This window comes from Macaca nemestrina, chromosome 5 (genome assembly GCF_043159975.1).
Source record: "Macaca nemestrina isolate mMacNem1 chromosome 5, mMacNem.hap1, whole genome shotgun sequence".
NCBI lineage: Eukaryota > Metazoa > Chordata > Mammalia > Primates > Cercopithecidae > Macaca > Macaca nemestrina.
In genome coordinates this window covers 18549500-18567484 of record NC_092129.1, presented here as the reverse complement: position 1 = coordinate 18567484, position 17985 = coordinate 18549500, and the positions used below count along the sequence as shown (strand labels likewise).

Sequence of the window (17985 nt, the reverse complement as noted above, 5' to 3'; positions counted from 1 at the left end):
ATATAGAAACAAATATCACTTATCATCTGCCTCCCATCTCATCCATGGAAACTTGTGTTGGATATCTTCCAATTATTTCCTATTTACAAACACACACAACCATACACATTTTTACACATATACCCATACATGGTTTGTTTGTTTGTTTTTTTTTAACAAAAGGCATTATATCAAACATATTTTAAACTGCTTCTATTTTTTAAATAAGTTTTTTGCCCAAGGATAACATTCTATGTAAATAAATACAGAGCAACATTGTCTCTTTAATGACTGCATAGTATGCCATTTTACCATAATTTACCAACTTTTTAATGATTATTATTTAGATTGTATTAATTTTTCAGAAGTTTCTTGGTTTTTCTATTTTTTTAAATAATATATTTGGCTTTGGTACAAAGTTCAGTGAATTGAAATGAGGATGACGATAACAGCAGAACTGGTGATCTCATTTTATTAAACATTAATTCAATCAACATCTATGAGTTACCTACAATATATTTGAGTTACCTACAAAGCATATGACACTGTCTTACCAGTGACAGAAATGAAGTAGACACATGTGGTTTCAAATCTCCTCCTGCGTAGCAGGGGGAGCAGAGAGAGATGTTCCTGGGTGATCCCAAGGACTCTCCACCTTCAATCCACAAGGTTGCATATGAGATTATGAAAGAAGCTCAATGTAAATGGTCAGAAGAAACATTTGCTTTTCAAGGTTTTCTAATTTTATAATGGATGACATTAAAATACCTTTTCTTAAGAGCACTAATTTTCTTTTTGTTTTTTCTTTTTGAATAAGAGAAAGATAAAACTCTCGTTTTCCTAGTAACAGGATATGTTTAGCAACTCTGAATATCTTTCCAAGAGCCTCCTAGGCAAGTATTTTCTGAGAAGTCTTTGGTGTAGTCTCTGTCCCTTCCACTTTGACCAGTCACCTGTCAACTGCAGCTCTGGTTTCTTTCCTGCTTTCTGCCATCTCATCTCTGTCCGTGTGGCCACAACAGGAAGTCAGTGCTGATCACACGAGGACAACCTCTACTTCTACAGCCCACCCGAACCAAGGCTGGCTGCATGGCTGCTGCCATTTGTTCTATAGTTTTGAGACCCCACCTTGGTTGTGATTTTGTGCCAGAGAATCTTTACCTCTGGATAATGCGGTGAAGACATTCTTGTGTCATTTCACTTCCAGAATGCAAGGCCACCCATTGTGTTAAGTAATGAACTAAACAGAGGTATTCTTCTCTGCAAAACTGGAAACCTCATGGAAGGAAACAATATTTTTATCTGAGCACACACTGTCTGAATTCAGATCAGTGTGATCCATAAATTGTACAAACTCCATGCCAACCTACTTTCTTCACTTCCATCAGTAAATTTAGAAAGCACAGATTAGTGCAGCTATATTGAGTCTTTATTTCATTTAATGCTTTTAGCAATGCTAAGTGTTTTCAATATTAGGTTTCTAGGAAACCAATACTCATGCTGACAGATAATGTAAATGACAAGCATACTTACCACATACTTACCTCTGAATATACACTCAGTTGATCTGAGGTGCAGAAGAGTGAGACTGGGGACCAGCAGGTAAACATATTTTCAATCAAAATGACAAAGGTCTGAGTCATGGAGTAGGATCAGATTTTATATTGAAATGTTTGTTAACAGATGAAATATAGAAAGTTGTAGATAATGTTAGTGTCATAATAACAATAATAGCAACAACAATAATCATAACCCAACCACAACGAATTATTGTATGCTTCCTGTTGCCTGATACTATGTTAAATACTTTATCTATATTAACTTGTTTCTTCTCCACAATAATATCATGAAGGCAAACACTATTACTGTTATTATTATCAGTATTATTTCCACTTTTTAGAAGATTGAGGCACAAAGCTATTACGTGATTTAGGTTATTAAGTGACAGAGTTGAGATTTTTACCAGGCTTTTAATTACTGCATTATACTATTTACATGCATTTATCTTTCATTGTGCTTTGCTGTACTGTCAAGCTATTATCACTTTTATAATAAAATAATGACTATAAACATTTATTTAACAGGAAGGGTGGATTTTTGGCTCAAGACTCCTTATTTGAAGAGGATCACCATTGGAGGGAGCTAAGACCCAGCACTGCCAGCGGGGGCTTTTAATACCCATTACAGCTCTTGCCACATTTCCATTTTTGATTCCTTCTAAACTAATAATGAAACAGGATTTCTAAGGAGTTGCTTTAAGACTTTTACACAGAGCTTTCTGTTGACAAAATGCATTGCATGCACAGAGTGCACCCTCTACAATGTAGGCCCTGGGTTGTCCGGTATGGTGTGCTCACCACAGGTAAGAAGAGATCCAGCTTCACCATCCATACCTCCTACATAAGTAACCCCCGACCTTTTTCCTAGGCCCATACCTAAGGCTCCCTTTCCTCCTTCCCTCATCTTCCCTTGGCTCATTCTAGGGGTGTTACTGGTACTAGCTGTGCATACACCTCTGCGTTCACCCTCCTCGAGAGTGGTGTCACTTTCAATCCACAGATAACAAATGCAGCAATGCAGGCAGCCAGGGAACTGGAGGCAGAGGACAAAAGACACATTGCTACTCTCTTACCTGATCTATCAGGTCAGCAGAAAATACCTTCTTGGGAGCAAAGCAAGATCACCAACCAGTCGGGAGGGAGGGTGCAGTTTCTGTGGCAGCTGAAGAAACTTCAGAGTGATGAATAAACTTGACATTTCCTACTGAAGCCATGTCCACACTCATCTGTATCCACATTTGCTTTTCCAAGTTGAGAATCGAAGAGTTTGGTGTAAGCGTTGCATGTCCCAGTAATTAAATCCAGCTCAGCCTCCTCATTAAGGCCAGTGAAGTCTGTGATAACTGGTATTTGACTGTAGACCAGTCTTTCAAAATGCATTGTAATTTGTCCTTCTGTGAATCCAGGCAGCGATTGACTACAAGTAGAAACTCTATGTCAATAACCCCATGTTTTCAACAGTAACCAATGCCTCACCTGCTAAGGGCCAAGAGTGCACAGTAAGATGGGCTTGGCTGCCAGACACCAGAGCTACTACACAATTCACTGAATGAAGATGTGAATTCTAAAGCCACAGGCACTGCTCCTGGCCTGGATCTGTGCACATATCTAAAGTCACGTTGGGCCTTGGAAATTTTAAAATTCCCTAAAGGAAATTCTCCACAGAAATCAACCTTTCTCTTATTCTGAGAGTTGTTTTTATTTTGCTTTTTTTTTTTTTTTGAGGCAGGGTCACATTCTATTGTCCAGGCTGGAGTGCAGTGGCACAATCTTGGCTCACTGCAACCTCAACCTCCTGGGCTCAAGTGATCCTCCCACCTCAGCCTCCCAAGTAGCTGGGACTACAGGCACATGCCACTACACCCGGCTAATTTTTGTATTTTTTGTTGAGCTGGATTTCACCATCTTGCCCAGGCTAGTCTTGAACTCCTGAGCTCAAGAGATCCAGCCAACTCGGCTTCTTGTAGTGTTGGGATTATAGGTGTGAACCACTGAGCCCGGTCTAAGAATCGTTAACAATTGCTTCCTCAATTAAATGTGCAAACTGTTTTTCTATTGATTTATAATACAAATCATTATTTTAATATGGGACTTTATTGTTTTTACTCAATACTTTGAATGTAGTACATAATACGTTCACATTGTCTAAAAATTAAAAAAAAGACGTATATAAACTTTCTTTCCTATTTTGCTTTCCCAACTCTTCCTTACCACCATGGCTAACTGTGTTTTTTAGTTCCTTGTATTGTTGCAGAGAGTTTTAATGTGTAGAAAAGTAAATACAAATACATATGCACATAAACACATAATCTTTAAGAACAAATAAGGTAGAATTCATTCATTCACTCACTCATTCATTAGTCAACAAAAGGTGGTATCATCATGTGGCTAAGAGTATGGACTTTAAAGTCAAGTAGACCCAGGTTTGGAGTCTGGCCCTATCCCTTACTAGTTGTGCAAACTTAGTCAAGCTACGAAGCCTGTCTGCAGCTTCATTCACTCAACAGCAAAATGAGGGTAAGAATATCTACTTATAGGTACGTGACGGTAGAATGCAAGCAAAAATTTGAAGCACTAATCACAGTGACTACCACATAATTGGCCTCAGAATGTTACTAATTATAGTCACTAAATATTTACAGGTGCCTATTATATACTACGTACTTCAAACATGTAAGTCACAATTTCTGACCTTAAGGAGCTTGCAAAAATAACAAGGAAGACGTATGTCATTTCAAAATTTTTAAAAAATTCTTAGAAAAGCACAGTTAAGAAAACAAAACGGCAAGCCATAGAGTTGTAGAAAATGTTTGCAAATCATCTGACAAAGGACTTGTAACCAGATTTGTAGTAAACCCTTATAACTTACTAAGACAAACAACACAATTGAAAAGAAGGCAAAACACTTAAACAGGTATTTCACCAAGGAAAGATATAGTAATAGTTAATAGACACTGTGAAAAGAAGCTCAACACAATTAGTCAGTAGGGAAATGCAAATTCAGACCAAACAATACGCAACTACACACCCCCTAGTATGGCTAAAATTAAAAAGACTGACCAATATTAAGTGTTAGGGTGTAGAGCAACTGGAACTCTCAGATGTTGCTGATGAAATATAGTCTGGCATTTTCATATGATCCAGCAATCCCACTGCTGGGTATTTACTGAAGAAAAATGAAAACATAAGTTTATACAAAGACTTGTATGCAAATGTTCATAGTAACACTGTTCATAGAAGCAAAAGAGAAACAATGCAAATGTCCATTGTTGGAAATTCAATATATTGTAATAAATTTTTATAAAAGGAATACACCGCTGATACAGACAACAACTTCGATGATCCTGAGAAATGTTATGCTAATTGAAAGAAACCATATAAAAAGACTACCTACTGTAATTGATTTCACCTATATAAAATTTCAGAAAGGACAAAACTATAGCAACAAAAAGAAAATCAGTGCTTGTCTGTGGCCAGAATTTAGACAGAGTTGACTGCAAAGGGGCATCAGGAAAGTTTTTGAGATGATGAAAATGTCCTACATCTTGATTGTGGTGTTGATGATATGACTGTATGATATAACAGATATAATCAAGTTAGGAAGAAGTCATATTGGATTAGGGAGTGTCCTAAATCCATTGACTGATGTCCTCATAAGGAGAAAATGATTTGGAACAGAGAAGACACACTCAGAGGGGAATATGGCCATGTAGAGACAGAGGCAGAGATTGAAATGATGCAGCTAGCTACATTGCCACCAACCAGAAAAGCTAGAAGAGCCAAGGAAGAATTTGTCCTTAGAGCCTTTGGAGGGAGTACGGTCCTACCAATACTTTGATATTAGGCTTTTAGCCTCCAGAACTGTAAGACAATAACTTTCTATTGTTTTAAGCCACTTGGTTTATGATAATTTGTTATAGCAGCCCTAGTACACTAATACAGCAGTTGTACTGAATTATATTCTCAGTAGCATTGTATGAATATTTCTTTTCATTTGTAACTCATCAATAATTGGTATTATCAAACTTTTTACTTTTTGTAATTAAGACCATACACAATTGGTCAGGAATAAATTATTAGACCAATGGAAAAGAGGACTCAAAAATCGACTGTACATTTATGAACATTTGACTTATTATAAGAATGTACTTCATAGCAAAGGGAAAAGTAGATGGACTTTTCACTAAATATTGCTGAAACAATTATATATCCTTATGGGAAAAATGTAATTGGACCTCAATCTTACTCTATGCTCAAAAATCAATTCCACATGAATTAAAAACTTAAGCAAGAAAGGCAAAACTATAAATCTTTGAAAAAAGAAGAAAATAATATCTTCGTATCTTAGGGTAAGCAAGAAAAAGGTTAACAAATTGTAGTACTTTAAAATTGTTTCAGTCTTCTGCTTCCAACCAAGATGGTATAATATAGTGCCAGATTTACCCTCTCCCCCAAACCAACTAAAAACTAGGCAAATATATGAAACAATAGTTATCAGACATCGGGCTGCGCCGAAGAGTGATCCATGGGAGACAGGAAAAACAGAATGAGGGCAGCATTACTGTTATAGACTGAATTGTATTCCTCTATAGTTAGTATGTTGAAGCCTTAGCCCCCAGTACCTCAGAATGTGATGGTATTTGGAGACAGGGCCTTTAAAAAGATGATTAAGTTAAAATGAGGCCACTAAGGTGGGCCCTAGTCTGGCCTGGCCGATGTCCTTATAAGAAGAGAAATTTGGACAAATAAGGAGATTACAGGGGTGCACACCCACATATAGATAAATGATCATGTCAGGACACAGTAAGAAGGTGGCCATCTACAAGCCAAGAAGGGAGACCTTAGCAGAAACAAAACCTTACATCTTAATCTTGGGCATCTAGCCTTCAGAACTGTGAGAAAATACATTTCTGTTGTTAAAGCTGTGGTTTTAATACCCAATCTGTGGGTATCTTGTTATGGCCACCCCAGCAAATTAATACACCTGTGATTGCTCCAGCTTACTTTCTGGAGACAGTTTGCAGGCCACAGTGCACGGAAGGAGAAATCCAGATGCAACCCAGTGGTCTTTCTGAGCTGAGGAGGTGGAGCTGGGAGTCTCAGAAGATCAAAATGGCTTGACTTCATAGAACAGAGTACTGGAGAGGACAGAGCTATACAGAGAGAGAGAATTTCAGGTATCTGTAGCTAAGTCTTCAACTATATACTGATCAGCATATACATGTAACTTAATGGGTGAGGTTGGAGAAAGAGCCATCCAAAAGTATCAGAGGAAACAGTACTTGGATCTCAAATAGGGCTGGAAGTAGTTTGTATTTTTATCAGTCAGATTACAAAACCCCATAATTAATGTAGCAACAGGTAGAGTTCTCAGAAGGGCATCGTCTATAGTTGGAAAAAATCAACTCTAGACTAATGGCTGCTTTGATCTCATATAACAAAACTTAAAAGGAGGTCAAGAGAAAGTCAAGCTGTTTCTATAAATTTCCTGACTTTTGGAACAAAGCTTAAGATTTTTTATAGATATACAAAAATCTAGCCTCTAACAAGGTAAAATTCACAATGTCTGGCAAATAAGACAATGAAAAAATAAGACAATTTTCTTCTTATTTTGCATCCAAAATAAGGAGAAAAAAAATCTGGTCAGTAGAGACGGATCCATAAATTATACAAGTGGTAAATTAGGTGTGTAAATAGGGACATTAAAATAGTTATAAGAAGAAACATATAAAACATGTTTAAGAAGATAGAAAATGGCTTTTTCAATTCAACAAGTGGAAAAAAAGTAGAGGAAAGATTGAGCATGTTGTATGATGACATTAAAGACATAAAAAAGATCCAAACATAACTTCAACAGATGAAAAATACGATGTCTAGGATATATAATAATGGATAGGACTAAAATCAGATCAAATACTGCAGAAAAAAGATTAGTGAACTTGAAGACATAGGAATCAAAACTATTCAAAATGTGACAAAGAGAGAAAGACTGAAAAAAGATAAAGAGAGCATTATTAAACTGTGGGATAGCATTAAGTAGCCTAATACTGTGGTTTGGCTTTGAGTCCCCAACCAAATCTAATCCTGAATTGTAATACCCATATGTCAAGGGAGAGACCTAGTGGGAGGTGATTGGATCATGGGGGTGGTTTTCCCCATGCTGTTCTTGTGACACTGAGTGAATTCTCACGAGATCTTATGGTTTTATAAATGGTAGTTATTCCTGAGCTCTCACAAGCTCTCTCTTTCCTGCCACCATGTGAAGGTGTCTTTGCTTCCCCTTCACATTCTGCCACAATTGTAAGTTTCCTGAGGCCTCCGCAGCCATGCAGAACAGTGAAAAGAATATCTTTTCTTTACAAATTACCCAGTCTCAGGCAGTTCTTTACAGCAGTGTGAAAATGAACTAATACAGCTAATAAACCTGTAATAATAGCTTCTGAAGGAGGAGCGTGAGGGTAGAAAAAATAATGAAGGAAATATAATAACAACTGAAAAAATTTAAAATGTGATGAAAACTATGGGTCTACAGATTCAGGAAGCTCAAAGAATCCCTAGCACAAGAAACCTGAAGAAAATATTACAAGAAATATAATGATCAAATTGCTTGAAACCAGTGAGAAAGATAAAAATCTTAAGAGCAGCTAGAAGGAATATACATTATGTACAGAGAAACAAATATTATATAAAAATGACACCAGATACCTCATTAGAAGCAACGGAAACCAAGAGAGAGTGAGGCAGCATCTTTAAAATATTGAAAGAAAAAGACTACCCAGCTAAAATTCTATATCCAGTAAAAATAGCTTTCCAAAGCAAAAGGCTACATACTTTTTCAGATGGTAAATTTAAACTGTCTGTTTCTTTAAAAACTAAAAACAAAAACAAAAAAACAAACAGAACAGAGAAAGTATTTATAGCACATATATCCAAAAAACCCCTGGTATTCAAAATATATAAATATTAATATAAATCAATAAGCAAAATGGTTAGAAGACCTAAATATGTATGTTACAAAAGAAGAAATCAAATGGCTAATAAATACATAAAAGGTACAAAAATCTTTTGGTAGCCAGAGAATTACAAATTACAACCATACCATTAAATACCTATCTTATTGGCTAAACAATGAAAAGCTCACATCTCACCTTTTCTTTTATGATTTATAAGGAGAGAGTGAGGGCAATATTATTTATTTATTTATTTATTTATTTATTTTTGAGATGGAGTCTCGCTCTCTCGCCCAGGCTGGAGTGCAGTGACCAAATCTCAGCTCACTGCAAGCTCCACCTCCTGGGTTCACGCCATTCTCCTGCCTCAGCCTCCCGAGTAGCTGGGACTACAGGCGCCTGCCACCACGCCCGGCTAGTTTTTTGTATTTTTTAGTAGAGACGGGGTTTCACCGTGTTAGTCAGGATGGTCTCGATTTCCTGACCTCGTGATCCGCCGGTCTTGGCCTCCCAAAGTGCTGGGATTACAGGCTTGAGCCACCGGGCCCGGCCAATATTATTTTAAATACATTTCTATTCAGTAAAAATAGATTCTTATTTCTCTCCCTGATACAGTGATAACAATGTATTGAAATGATTGAGGCAGTTTGTATAAAAACAGCTACAAATTGGTTTTCTTATTGAGTTTTCAGAAGTCTTAAATTAGAACCAATGAGTCAGAATATTATATAGATTAAATTATGTTAAGTTTTATTAATAACGTTAGCAATCATGGAACTAGAATATCCAAAGGAATATTCTTAATCTGGTAATTAAATTTGAAAGAATTGTTATAGAAATACTTTTGTATTTTTTTAGCTAATTAATTTATGAGACTAGAAAAGATTGTGGTTTCATTGTGTGAGTTTATTTTACCAAAAATAACTGTTACTGTTTGAATGAAAAAAATTTCTCACTTAGAGTAAGAACTATATATTACTTATTTCTTTGTCCCTTGTGCTTCTGGGAGTGCCTGGGAAATAGAAGGTTGCTCACAAATTTTTTTGGACAGACTTTTGATGTTCTAAGATTTTTTATGTAAACTTTAGGAAAGGTTAAACTAAACTCCTATTAGAGAATTTGTTTCTCTCCTCTTTCCCTTACATTATCCAGTATGTTTATCAACATTGATCAACATATATAATTAAATGCTTGTCTTCAAAATTCAAATAAGTGAAGCTATAAAGTCTAGCATGTGTTCATTTAAGCTGAGATTAACTTTAGAAACCCCAAGTAAGAACAATTCTACTCAGCAAGATGGAAAACTAATGATCAATGTCATAAGGTATGAAGTTGTATTAGACCATTCTTGCATTGGTATAAAGAAATACCTGAGACTGGGTAATTTATGAGAAAAGAGTTTTAATTGGCTCATGGTTCTGCAGGCTGTACAGGAAGCATGGCACAAGCACCTGCTTCTGGGGAGGCCTCAGGAAGCTTCCAATCTTGGTGGAAGGTGAAGGGGAGCAGGCGTCTTACATGGCAGCAGCACAGGCTAGAGAGAGGGTGAGCGGGAAGGTGCCATACAGTTTTGTTTTGTTTTTTTTTTTTGAGACGGAGTCTTGCTCTGTCGCCCAGGCTGGAGTGCAGTGGCGCGATCTGGGCTCACTGCAAGCTCTGCCTCCCGGGTTCACACCATTCTCCTGCCTCAGCCTCCTGAGTAGCTAGGACTGCAGGCGCCCGCCACCACGCCCAGCTAATTTTTTGTATTTTTAGTAGAGGTGGGGTTTTACTATGTTAGCCAGGATGGTCTCGATCTCTGGACCTCGTGATTTGCCCGCCTCGGTCTCCCAAAGTGCTGAGATTACAGGCGTGAGCCATCACGCCGGGCCAGTGCCATCCACTTCTAAATGACCATATCTCAGGAGAACTCACTCACTATCAAGAGGACAGCACTAAGGGGATGATGCTAAACCCTTCATGAGAAATCTGCCCGCATGACCCAATCATCTTTCACCAGGCTCCCCGCTCTAACATTGGGGATTACATTTCAACATGAGATTTGGAGGGGACACATATTCAAACAATATCAAAGTTGATTGCTTTTCAGTGGAACCACCCATGAAATGCCAACTAGAAAGATGGAAAGAAAGGTGATCAAATTACTTTCTACAACTTTTAAAAAAATGTGAATAAGGGCTTTTGAAACCAGGTCCAAATCAAATACAGTAAGCATTTATGGAACATCTACCATGTGACAGAAGCTGTGTAAGTTATAGCTCTGGTTTGATTCTTACAATCGCAACGATGCATCTGTCCTAAATTAGTGATATGGTGTGGCTGTGTCCCTACCCAAATCTCCTCTTGAATTGTGTGCCCGTAATCTCCACGTGTTGTGGGAGGGACCTAGTGGGAGATAACTTGAATCATAGGGGTGGTTTCCCATGCTGTTCTTGTGGTAGTGAATACGCCTCATGAGATGTGATGGTTTTATCAAGGGTTGCCACTTTTGTATCTTCGTTTGCTCTTGCTGCTGCCATTTAAGAAGTGTCTTTCACCTCCTGCCTTGATTCTGAGGCCTTCCCAGTCATGTGGAACTGTAAGTTCAACGAAACCTCTTTTTCTTCCCAGTCTCAGGTATGTCTTTATCAGCAGTGCGAAACACAGTAAATTGGTACCAGTAGAGTGGGGCGCTGCTTAAAAGCTACCTGAAAATGTGAAAGTGACTTTGGAACTGAGTAACAGGCAGAGGTTGAAACAGTTTGGAGGGCTCAGAAGAAGACAGGAAAATGTGGGAAAGTTTGGAACCTCCTAGATACTTGTCGAATGGCTTTGACCAACAGCCTGATAGCGATATGGACAATAAGGTCCAGGCTGAGATGGTCTCAGATGGAGATCAGGAACTTGTTGGGAACTGGAGCAAAGGTGACTCCTGTTATGTTTTAGCAAAGAGACTGGCAGCATTTTGCCACTGCCCTAGAGATTTGTGAAACTTTGAACTTGAGAGAGACGGTTTAGGGTATCTGGCAAAAGACGTTTCTAAACAGCAAAGTATTCAAGAGGTGATTTGGGTGCTATTGAAGGCACTCAGTTTTATAAGGGAAGCAGAACATAAAAGTTTGAAAATTTGCAGCCTGACAGTGTGATAGAAAAGAAAAACCCATTTTCTGAGGAGAAATTCAAGCTGGCTGCAGAAATTTGCATAAGTAATGAGGAGTAAGAGGGGATGTTAATCCCTAAGACAATAGGAAAAATGTCTGATGAGGGCGACCCCTTTCTTTAAGAAATGGTGGGATCTGGAAATGTACATCTTTGGAGTTGTTTCAAATTGAACTAATTTCGAGAGAATATGCATTTATCAATGAACACTTTTTAAAGTTTTTTTTTTTTTTTTTTTTTTTTTTTTTTTTTTTAATTTAGAGACAGAGTCTCACTCTGTTGCCCAGGCTGGAGTGCAGTGGCATGATCATAGCTGACTGTAACCCCAAACTACTTGGCTCAAGTGATCCTCTCTCCTCAGCCTTCCAAGTAGTCAGGGCTACAGGTGCACTAACATGCTCAGCTAATTTTTTTTCTTTTTCTTTTTTTTATAGAGATGGGGTCTCAGTATGTTGCCCAGGTGGGTCTTGAACTCCTGGCCTTAAGTGATGTTCCCGCATTGGTCTTCCAAAGTGTTGGGATTATCGGCATGAGCCAAGCAAGGATCATGGTCCAATGAGTACTTTTTATGGTGATAAATAATAATATTACTTCCTTAGAACATTTATAGTAAATTAGTTGATATATTAATCAGGTGATAATTGCATTTTGGTGCAGTCAGAAACTCAATAAACACATAGAAAACTGATAATCACTAATTATAACAATAATACTAGATCCTAGATGTTGAGATTCATCGTGAATATTATGGAGCCTATTTGGTAACAAGCAAGAAAAAAATTGAAAGTGTAAGTTCAGTTGTAGCAGAAGATAAACTGCTTATTAAAATAAATATAAATACGTGGCAGATTTGATAAAGCAGTAAAGATTATTTTTGGCCACTAGAGGGAGCTCATACTCTAAAAACTCTTTGGAGCACCCATCGGGTTTCAAGGACCACTGCAGGTTTTAAAAATCAGTAATGATTTGCCCTGAATTGTTTTTGGAGGCTTCTTACACTCTAACATACCAGAGGGACGGGTAAGTAACAAAAATTGTAAGTGAATATTTCAGAACTGGCCCTAAATGTTCAAAAAAAAAAAAAATTATCTGATCATACATATTTAAAGTTAGGGAATTTAATTTACTCTTCTCCCCCTAACCATAAAGTATTTCTTTGAAAAGGTATTTTATTTGAAAAGCCACATTTCTCCAGAAAGTAAAATCTGTGGAATTATTTGTTTTCACTTATTCAGGGAATAGGAGAATTTGGGTTATAATTTTGTCATTATGTGTATTTCATAGTCTTATCTACCTCTAGAATATCTCTTAAGCCTAGTCTCTTTAACCTCAGTCCCATGGCCAGCCTTATTCGCGGGCTCATTGCTTCTCCCTGGCCTGTCATGATAGTTTCTTCACCGGTCTCCCCAGGCTCACTGACCACCCCATCTAGTGTCTTCCAAATGCAATTGCCTTTTACGTCCATCACTTTCAGAACAATGTTTTTATGAAACATATTTTTGATCACATTACTTTTCTGCTCAAAACTTCTTACTAGCTCCCTACTTCTACAAAACAAGTCCACAAACTTCTACTTGGTGTTCAAGGTCCAATTCAATGCCACCTCCTTTTCAGGCCCACTGACTCCAGGCTGGAATAATTCTGTCCCTCTCTTTTCTGAGTTCTCTTGGAAGCTATTTTCTATACAGACCTCACGGCATACCTCCTTACTGCTTTATTTTGTAGTCGCTTATGAGCATTTCTTATATCACCTCTATGGCCAACTTCCTTAAAGCGTGCCTCCTTGCTCGGAAACCAGAGAGGAAGCTTTGCCTCAGCAAGGAAGTGATGTTGAAGGCCAATTTAAGAGATTCAGATTTGGGAGAAATTCTGACGTGGAATTGCTAGAACTGGATGTTCTGGCTGTGTAACAAGCCACCGCAAAAATTTAGGAGCTTCAAATGACAGCTTATTATTATCTCTGAAGCTTCTGAGGGTTAACTAGACTCAGGTGGTTCTCGCTTTGAGTTTCCAAACGTGATTGCAATCACATGGTGGTTGGACTGGGGTCCTCTGAATGCTCAACCAAGCTCAACATCCAACATGGCTTCTTCGCTTACCTGTCTGGATCCCTGGGCTGGGATGGCCAAAATCTCTGGGGTTTGGCCAAATACCTTGCTTTCTCCACATGTCCCCTCCATGTGGCTAACTTGGGCTTCCTCAATGCATGGTGGTCTCAGCTTACATGTCATATATGGTGGCTGACTTTCTCTAGAATAAGGAGGGAATAGGGCCTTTCAAAAGGCCCGGGTTGGCCGGGCGCGGTGGCTCAAGCCTGTAATCCCAGCACTTTGGGAGGCCGAGACGGGCAGATCACGAGGTCAGGAGATCGAGACCATCCTGGCTAACACCGTGAAACCCCGTCTCTACTAAAAAAAATACAAAAAACTAGCCGGGCGAGGTGGCGGGCGCCTGTAGTCCCAGCTACTCCGGAGGCTGAGGCAGGAGAATGGCATGAACCCGGGAGGCGGAGCTTGCAGTGAGCTGAGATCCGGCCACTGCACTCCAGCCCGGGCTACAGAGCAAGACTCCGTCTCAAAAAAAAAAAAAAAAAAAAAAAAAAAAGGCCCGGGTAGAAGCGGCAAGGTTTCCTATGCCCTAACCTTGGAAATCCCACAGCATCACTTCCTCCAAGTGCAGCCCAGACGCAGTGTGGGAGGAGACGGCACAAGAGCATGGACGCTAAAAAGGGTGGTTCCTCATGGGGCCTTCTCTGAAGCATGGCTACCTCGCATGCTCACAATTTCAATGGGAAAAACATCTTGCTCTGAGGAACGGAAGGGATAAGCTGAAGACACACCAATCAGAAGAACGGGAAAAGATCAGGGTGACAGAAACTTAGTTTTAAGAGAAAAAAATGGTGGTCAGTCACTACTGTTTAACATGTCTGCAGACCTTTTTACACTCTTCTCACTGAGAGGTGGGGCTATGTTTCCTCCCCTTGAAACTGGGCAGGCTTTTCTGAACGTTTTTTCCAGTAGAGTATAACAGAATTCATGCTATGCAGCTTCCAAGATAAGGTCAAAAGAGGGGATGCAGTTTCTACCACGTTTCTGAAATACTTGTTCTTGAAACCTTCAGCTACTATGTGAGCCGTCTGATTTTTCTCAGGCTGCCATGTTGTGAGCAGCCCAAATTAGTCCATGTAAAGACCACATGGAGAGGTTTTGAGACTACATGAAGAGAGATGCACAGCCAACCGCTTCCCAAAACCCTGACCCACAAAGGCCATGAGAGATAGCTTGACTGTAGCTGTTTTAAGCTGCTATGTTTTGGGGCGGTTTTGTTGCTGTATGTTGTTTTTAAAAGACAGGGTCTCCCCTCCCTCTGTTGCCCGCGTTTGAGTACAGTGATGCAATCATAGCTCACTGCAGCCTCAAACTCCTGGACTCAATTAATCCTCAGGCCTCAGCCTCCCAGGTTGCTAGGACTACAGGCATGCACCACCACAGTTGGCTAATATTTTTAGTTTTTTATTTTTTGTAGAGAGGGCTTCTCGCTATCTTGCCCAAGCTGGTCTCAAACTCCTGGGCTCCAGTGAGCCTCTCACCTCGGCCTCCCAAAGTGTAAGCTACTATGTTTTGGAATGACTTTTCATGCTGCAAAGTATAACTGGAACAGGTGAAGATTGAAAACACCTTATATATAGTGACTACGTGATTGTCTTCCTGTCCTCCTTTCTGTCTTTGTTTTTAACAAGACCGAAGCTTCTCCTGATGCAGCAGGGGAATCTCCTGATTCCCCACCTGCCTCCTTCTAGGCAGGGGCTGGGGCCCTCTACATGAGGCCTGCTGTCCCCAGGCCCTCCACGTGAAGCCTGCTGTCCCCGGGCCCTCCACGTGAGGCCTGCTGTCCCCGGGCCCTCCACGTGAGGCCTGCTGTCCATAGGTCCTCCACGTGAGGCCTGCTGTCCCCCAGTCCTCCACGTGAGGCCTGCTATCCCCGGGCCCTCCACGTGAGGCCTGCTGTCCCCGGGTCCTCCACGTGAGGCCTGCTGTCCCCGGGTCCTCCACGTGAGGCCTGCTGTCCCCGGGCCCTCCACGTGAGGCCTGCTGTCCCCGGGTCCTCCACGTGAGACGTGCTGTCCCTGGGCCCTCCTTGTGAGGCCTGCTGTCCTTGGGCCCTCCAGGTGAAGCCTTTTGTCCCTGGTCCTGTGGCTGCACCTCCTGGTGGATGCAACCACGGCCACACGTCCATCTCATCTCTACCACATCTGAGTCACAGTTTCCAGAGCAGAAAACTCTTGCTAACATTTAGGATTTAGACAGCATCTCTTTGCTTCTCTTTTCCCAATTTTAGACTTCCCTTGTAAGGAAAGAAAACCATTATAATTCTGAGAAGCATGGGCCAGACAAAGCCTTCCGAAGCTTCATGGCCATTTTCCTCAGCTCATGGTGCCCTGCTAGGCCAGGGGTAAAGTAACTCTCCCCTCAATCCATCCATCCTGTTCCAAGTCAGGAGCCCTCACAGAGTTTCTCAACTTCCCACTAGTAGGTCTTTGTTCATCCCATTCTCCCACCTTGAAGCAAATTGGAGCCACCTTCTTTTTTCCCCTCCTCTTGGAAGTTGCTTTATTTTGGGTTTCTTTGTACAAGTTGTTGCCATAGCCCTTGATGGGAAGGATCAAGATGGATCCTCTCATCCTTCCCCTTACTGAGCAGAAGTGTCTGACCCTCTGGCCTTCTATGAACCACTGGGACCCACACAAAACATGTCAGATCCAAAGAGCACTGGCCTCTGACGATGGAAGTAGGTGGGCAACTGAAGGAAAGGTGAATAGCGAGAGCAGGGGAGGGGAGGACAAAGCAAAGAAGGGAAGGGACGGGAGATAAGACACTGACACGTGCAGTGAGCTTAGCTGGGTATGGTGGTGTGAGACCATAGTCACAACTCCTTGGGAGGCTGAGAGAAGAGGGTCGCTTGAGTCCAGGAGTTCACGTCTATCCTGGGCAACCTAAAGAGACCCTGTCTCTTAGAGAGAGAGAGAGAGAGAGACTAGAAGTCCTGGACATGGCCAGGCTGTGGGCAGCCCACGGATGGGGTGAGATGTCAGTGTGATCATCCCTGGAGGTGTGAAGGAAGGGTACGGCGGGTTATTGAATGCGTTGTGTCATTCAATTACTGTCGTCATTTGGATTTTATATGGGATGGGGGTTGGGAATTCCTGGTCTACTTGTGCTGGAGAGATGTTTAGGTTTTCTCGGATGGTAACAGAGGGCACCAGCAGTTGTTTGGTGGCATTGGAGGAACAGCTTTTTGTATCCCAAATGACCCTTTCCAGATAAAATTGAAGCTGGATTGAGACTTCGGGAGGATAAGTATAAAGTTGTAAGTGGGTGGGACAGAGAACAGTGACGCAAATGTCAAACCTTCTGCCTTGTCACTCCTATCTTAGGCCGAATGTGAGGTGCCCAGTTCTTTCCTTTCCGGGAACCCTTGAAGCTTTTTTCCTTTCTTTAAAGCTCACTTAGTGGTTAAAGACTTGAGATGGGCTGTAAAGCTGTGAAAAGCCTGGGAGGAAATGGTGTTGGCATGAAGGGGTAAAGCTAGCTTGGAGGAGTGCCAGTGGCAGGGACCCACACTGATTCCTCTTGTTCTTATGCCCTTCTAAATATGTCTCTGAAGCACAGGAGAACATTCTTAGGGAAAAACGATGTTCATTGACCTCATTCCAAGAAAATCAGTAACAACATCCAATTGTCTTTGAGAGGAAAGAAGAGGACATTGGGAGCCATGGCATCTAGAGGAAAAGCGAGAACCACCGGTCTTCCTTTCAGACTTCGCAGTGGGATCTTGGCGCCTCAGATAAACAAAGGCACTGGCAGAAAGGAAAGTGCAAATCAGAGGAGAGGTCTGGCAGGCCACAGCCAGAGCAGGGGCAGGGGGTGAGAAAACCCTGGGTCCGAGGATCCTGGTTCTCTTCCTTAACAACCTTTGGGTTCCTCTTTCTGAAACAAGACTTGAGAGCATGTCCTCTGGCCTGGGGGACTTGGGTGAATCTGAGGCACCCCAGGTAGCAATGATGGCCGGTTTTGCACTTGAGCTGGAGGGAAAGCCAGTGGTGCTGAAAGCAATGGAGATCCAGGGTACAGAGACCTTCTTGCCAAACCCATTCCCAGGCTTTCTGCCTCTCTGGGAATGGAGAGAGAGAGAATGCCTTGGCTGATTTCCTGAAATCCAGTTCGTGGAGCCACAACCCCAGTGAGTGTTCACTCAGAAAACAAATACGCAATAGAGGACAGGCACCAGCTAGGAAACTCCACTCGGAAAGGGATCAGCTGTTGTGCTCACGGGCACACTGCTTTGGTCCAGGAAGTCAG

The 17985-nt window shown here is 40.9% G+C and overlaps 1 protein-coding gene across 1 annotated transcript; it reads right to left on the bottom strand.

The window, feature by feature from the left end:
• Positions 1-438: 438 nt before the first annotated feature.
• LOC112423306 (uncharacterized) lies at positions 439-17682 on the bottom strand. The gene is made up of 4 exons (XM_071096060.1): positions 17331-17682; positions 4599-4704; positions 2612-2955; positions 439-1613 (listed from the first exon to the last, which is right to left on the bottom strand). The coding sequence occupies exons 1-2, from the start codon at positions 17633-17635 to the stop codon at positions 4611-4613; spliced, it is 399 nt and encodes a 132-aa protein (XP_070952161.1). The 5' UTR covers positions 17636-17682; the 3' UTR covers positions 439-1613; positions 2612-2955; positions 4599-4610.
• Positions 17683-17985: the final 303 nt, after the last annotated feature.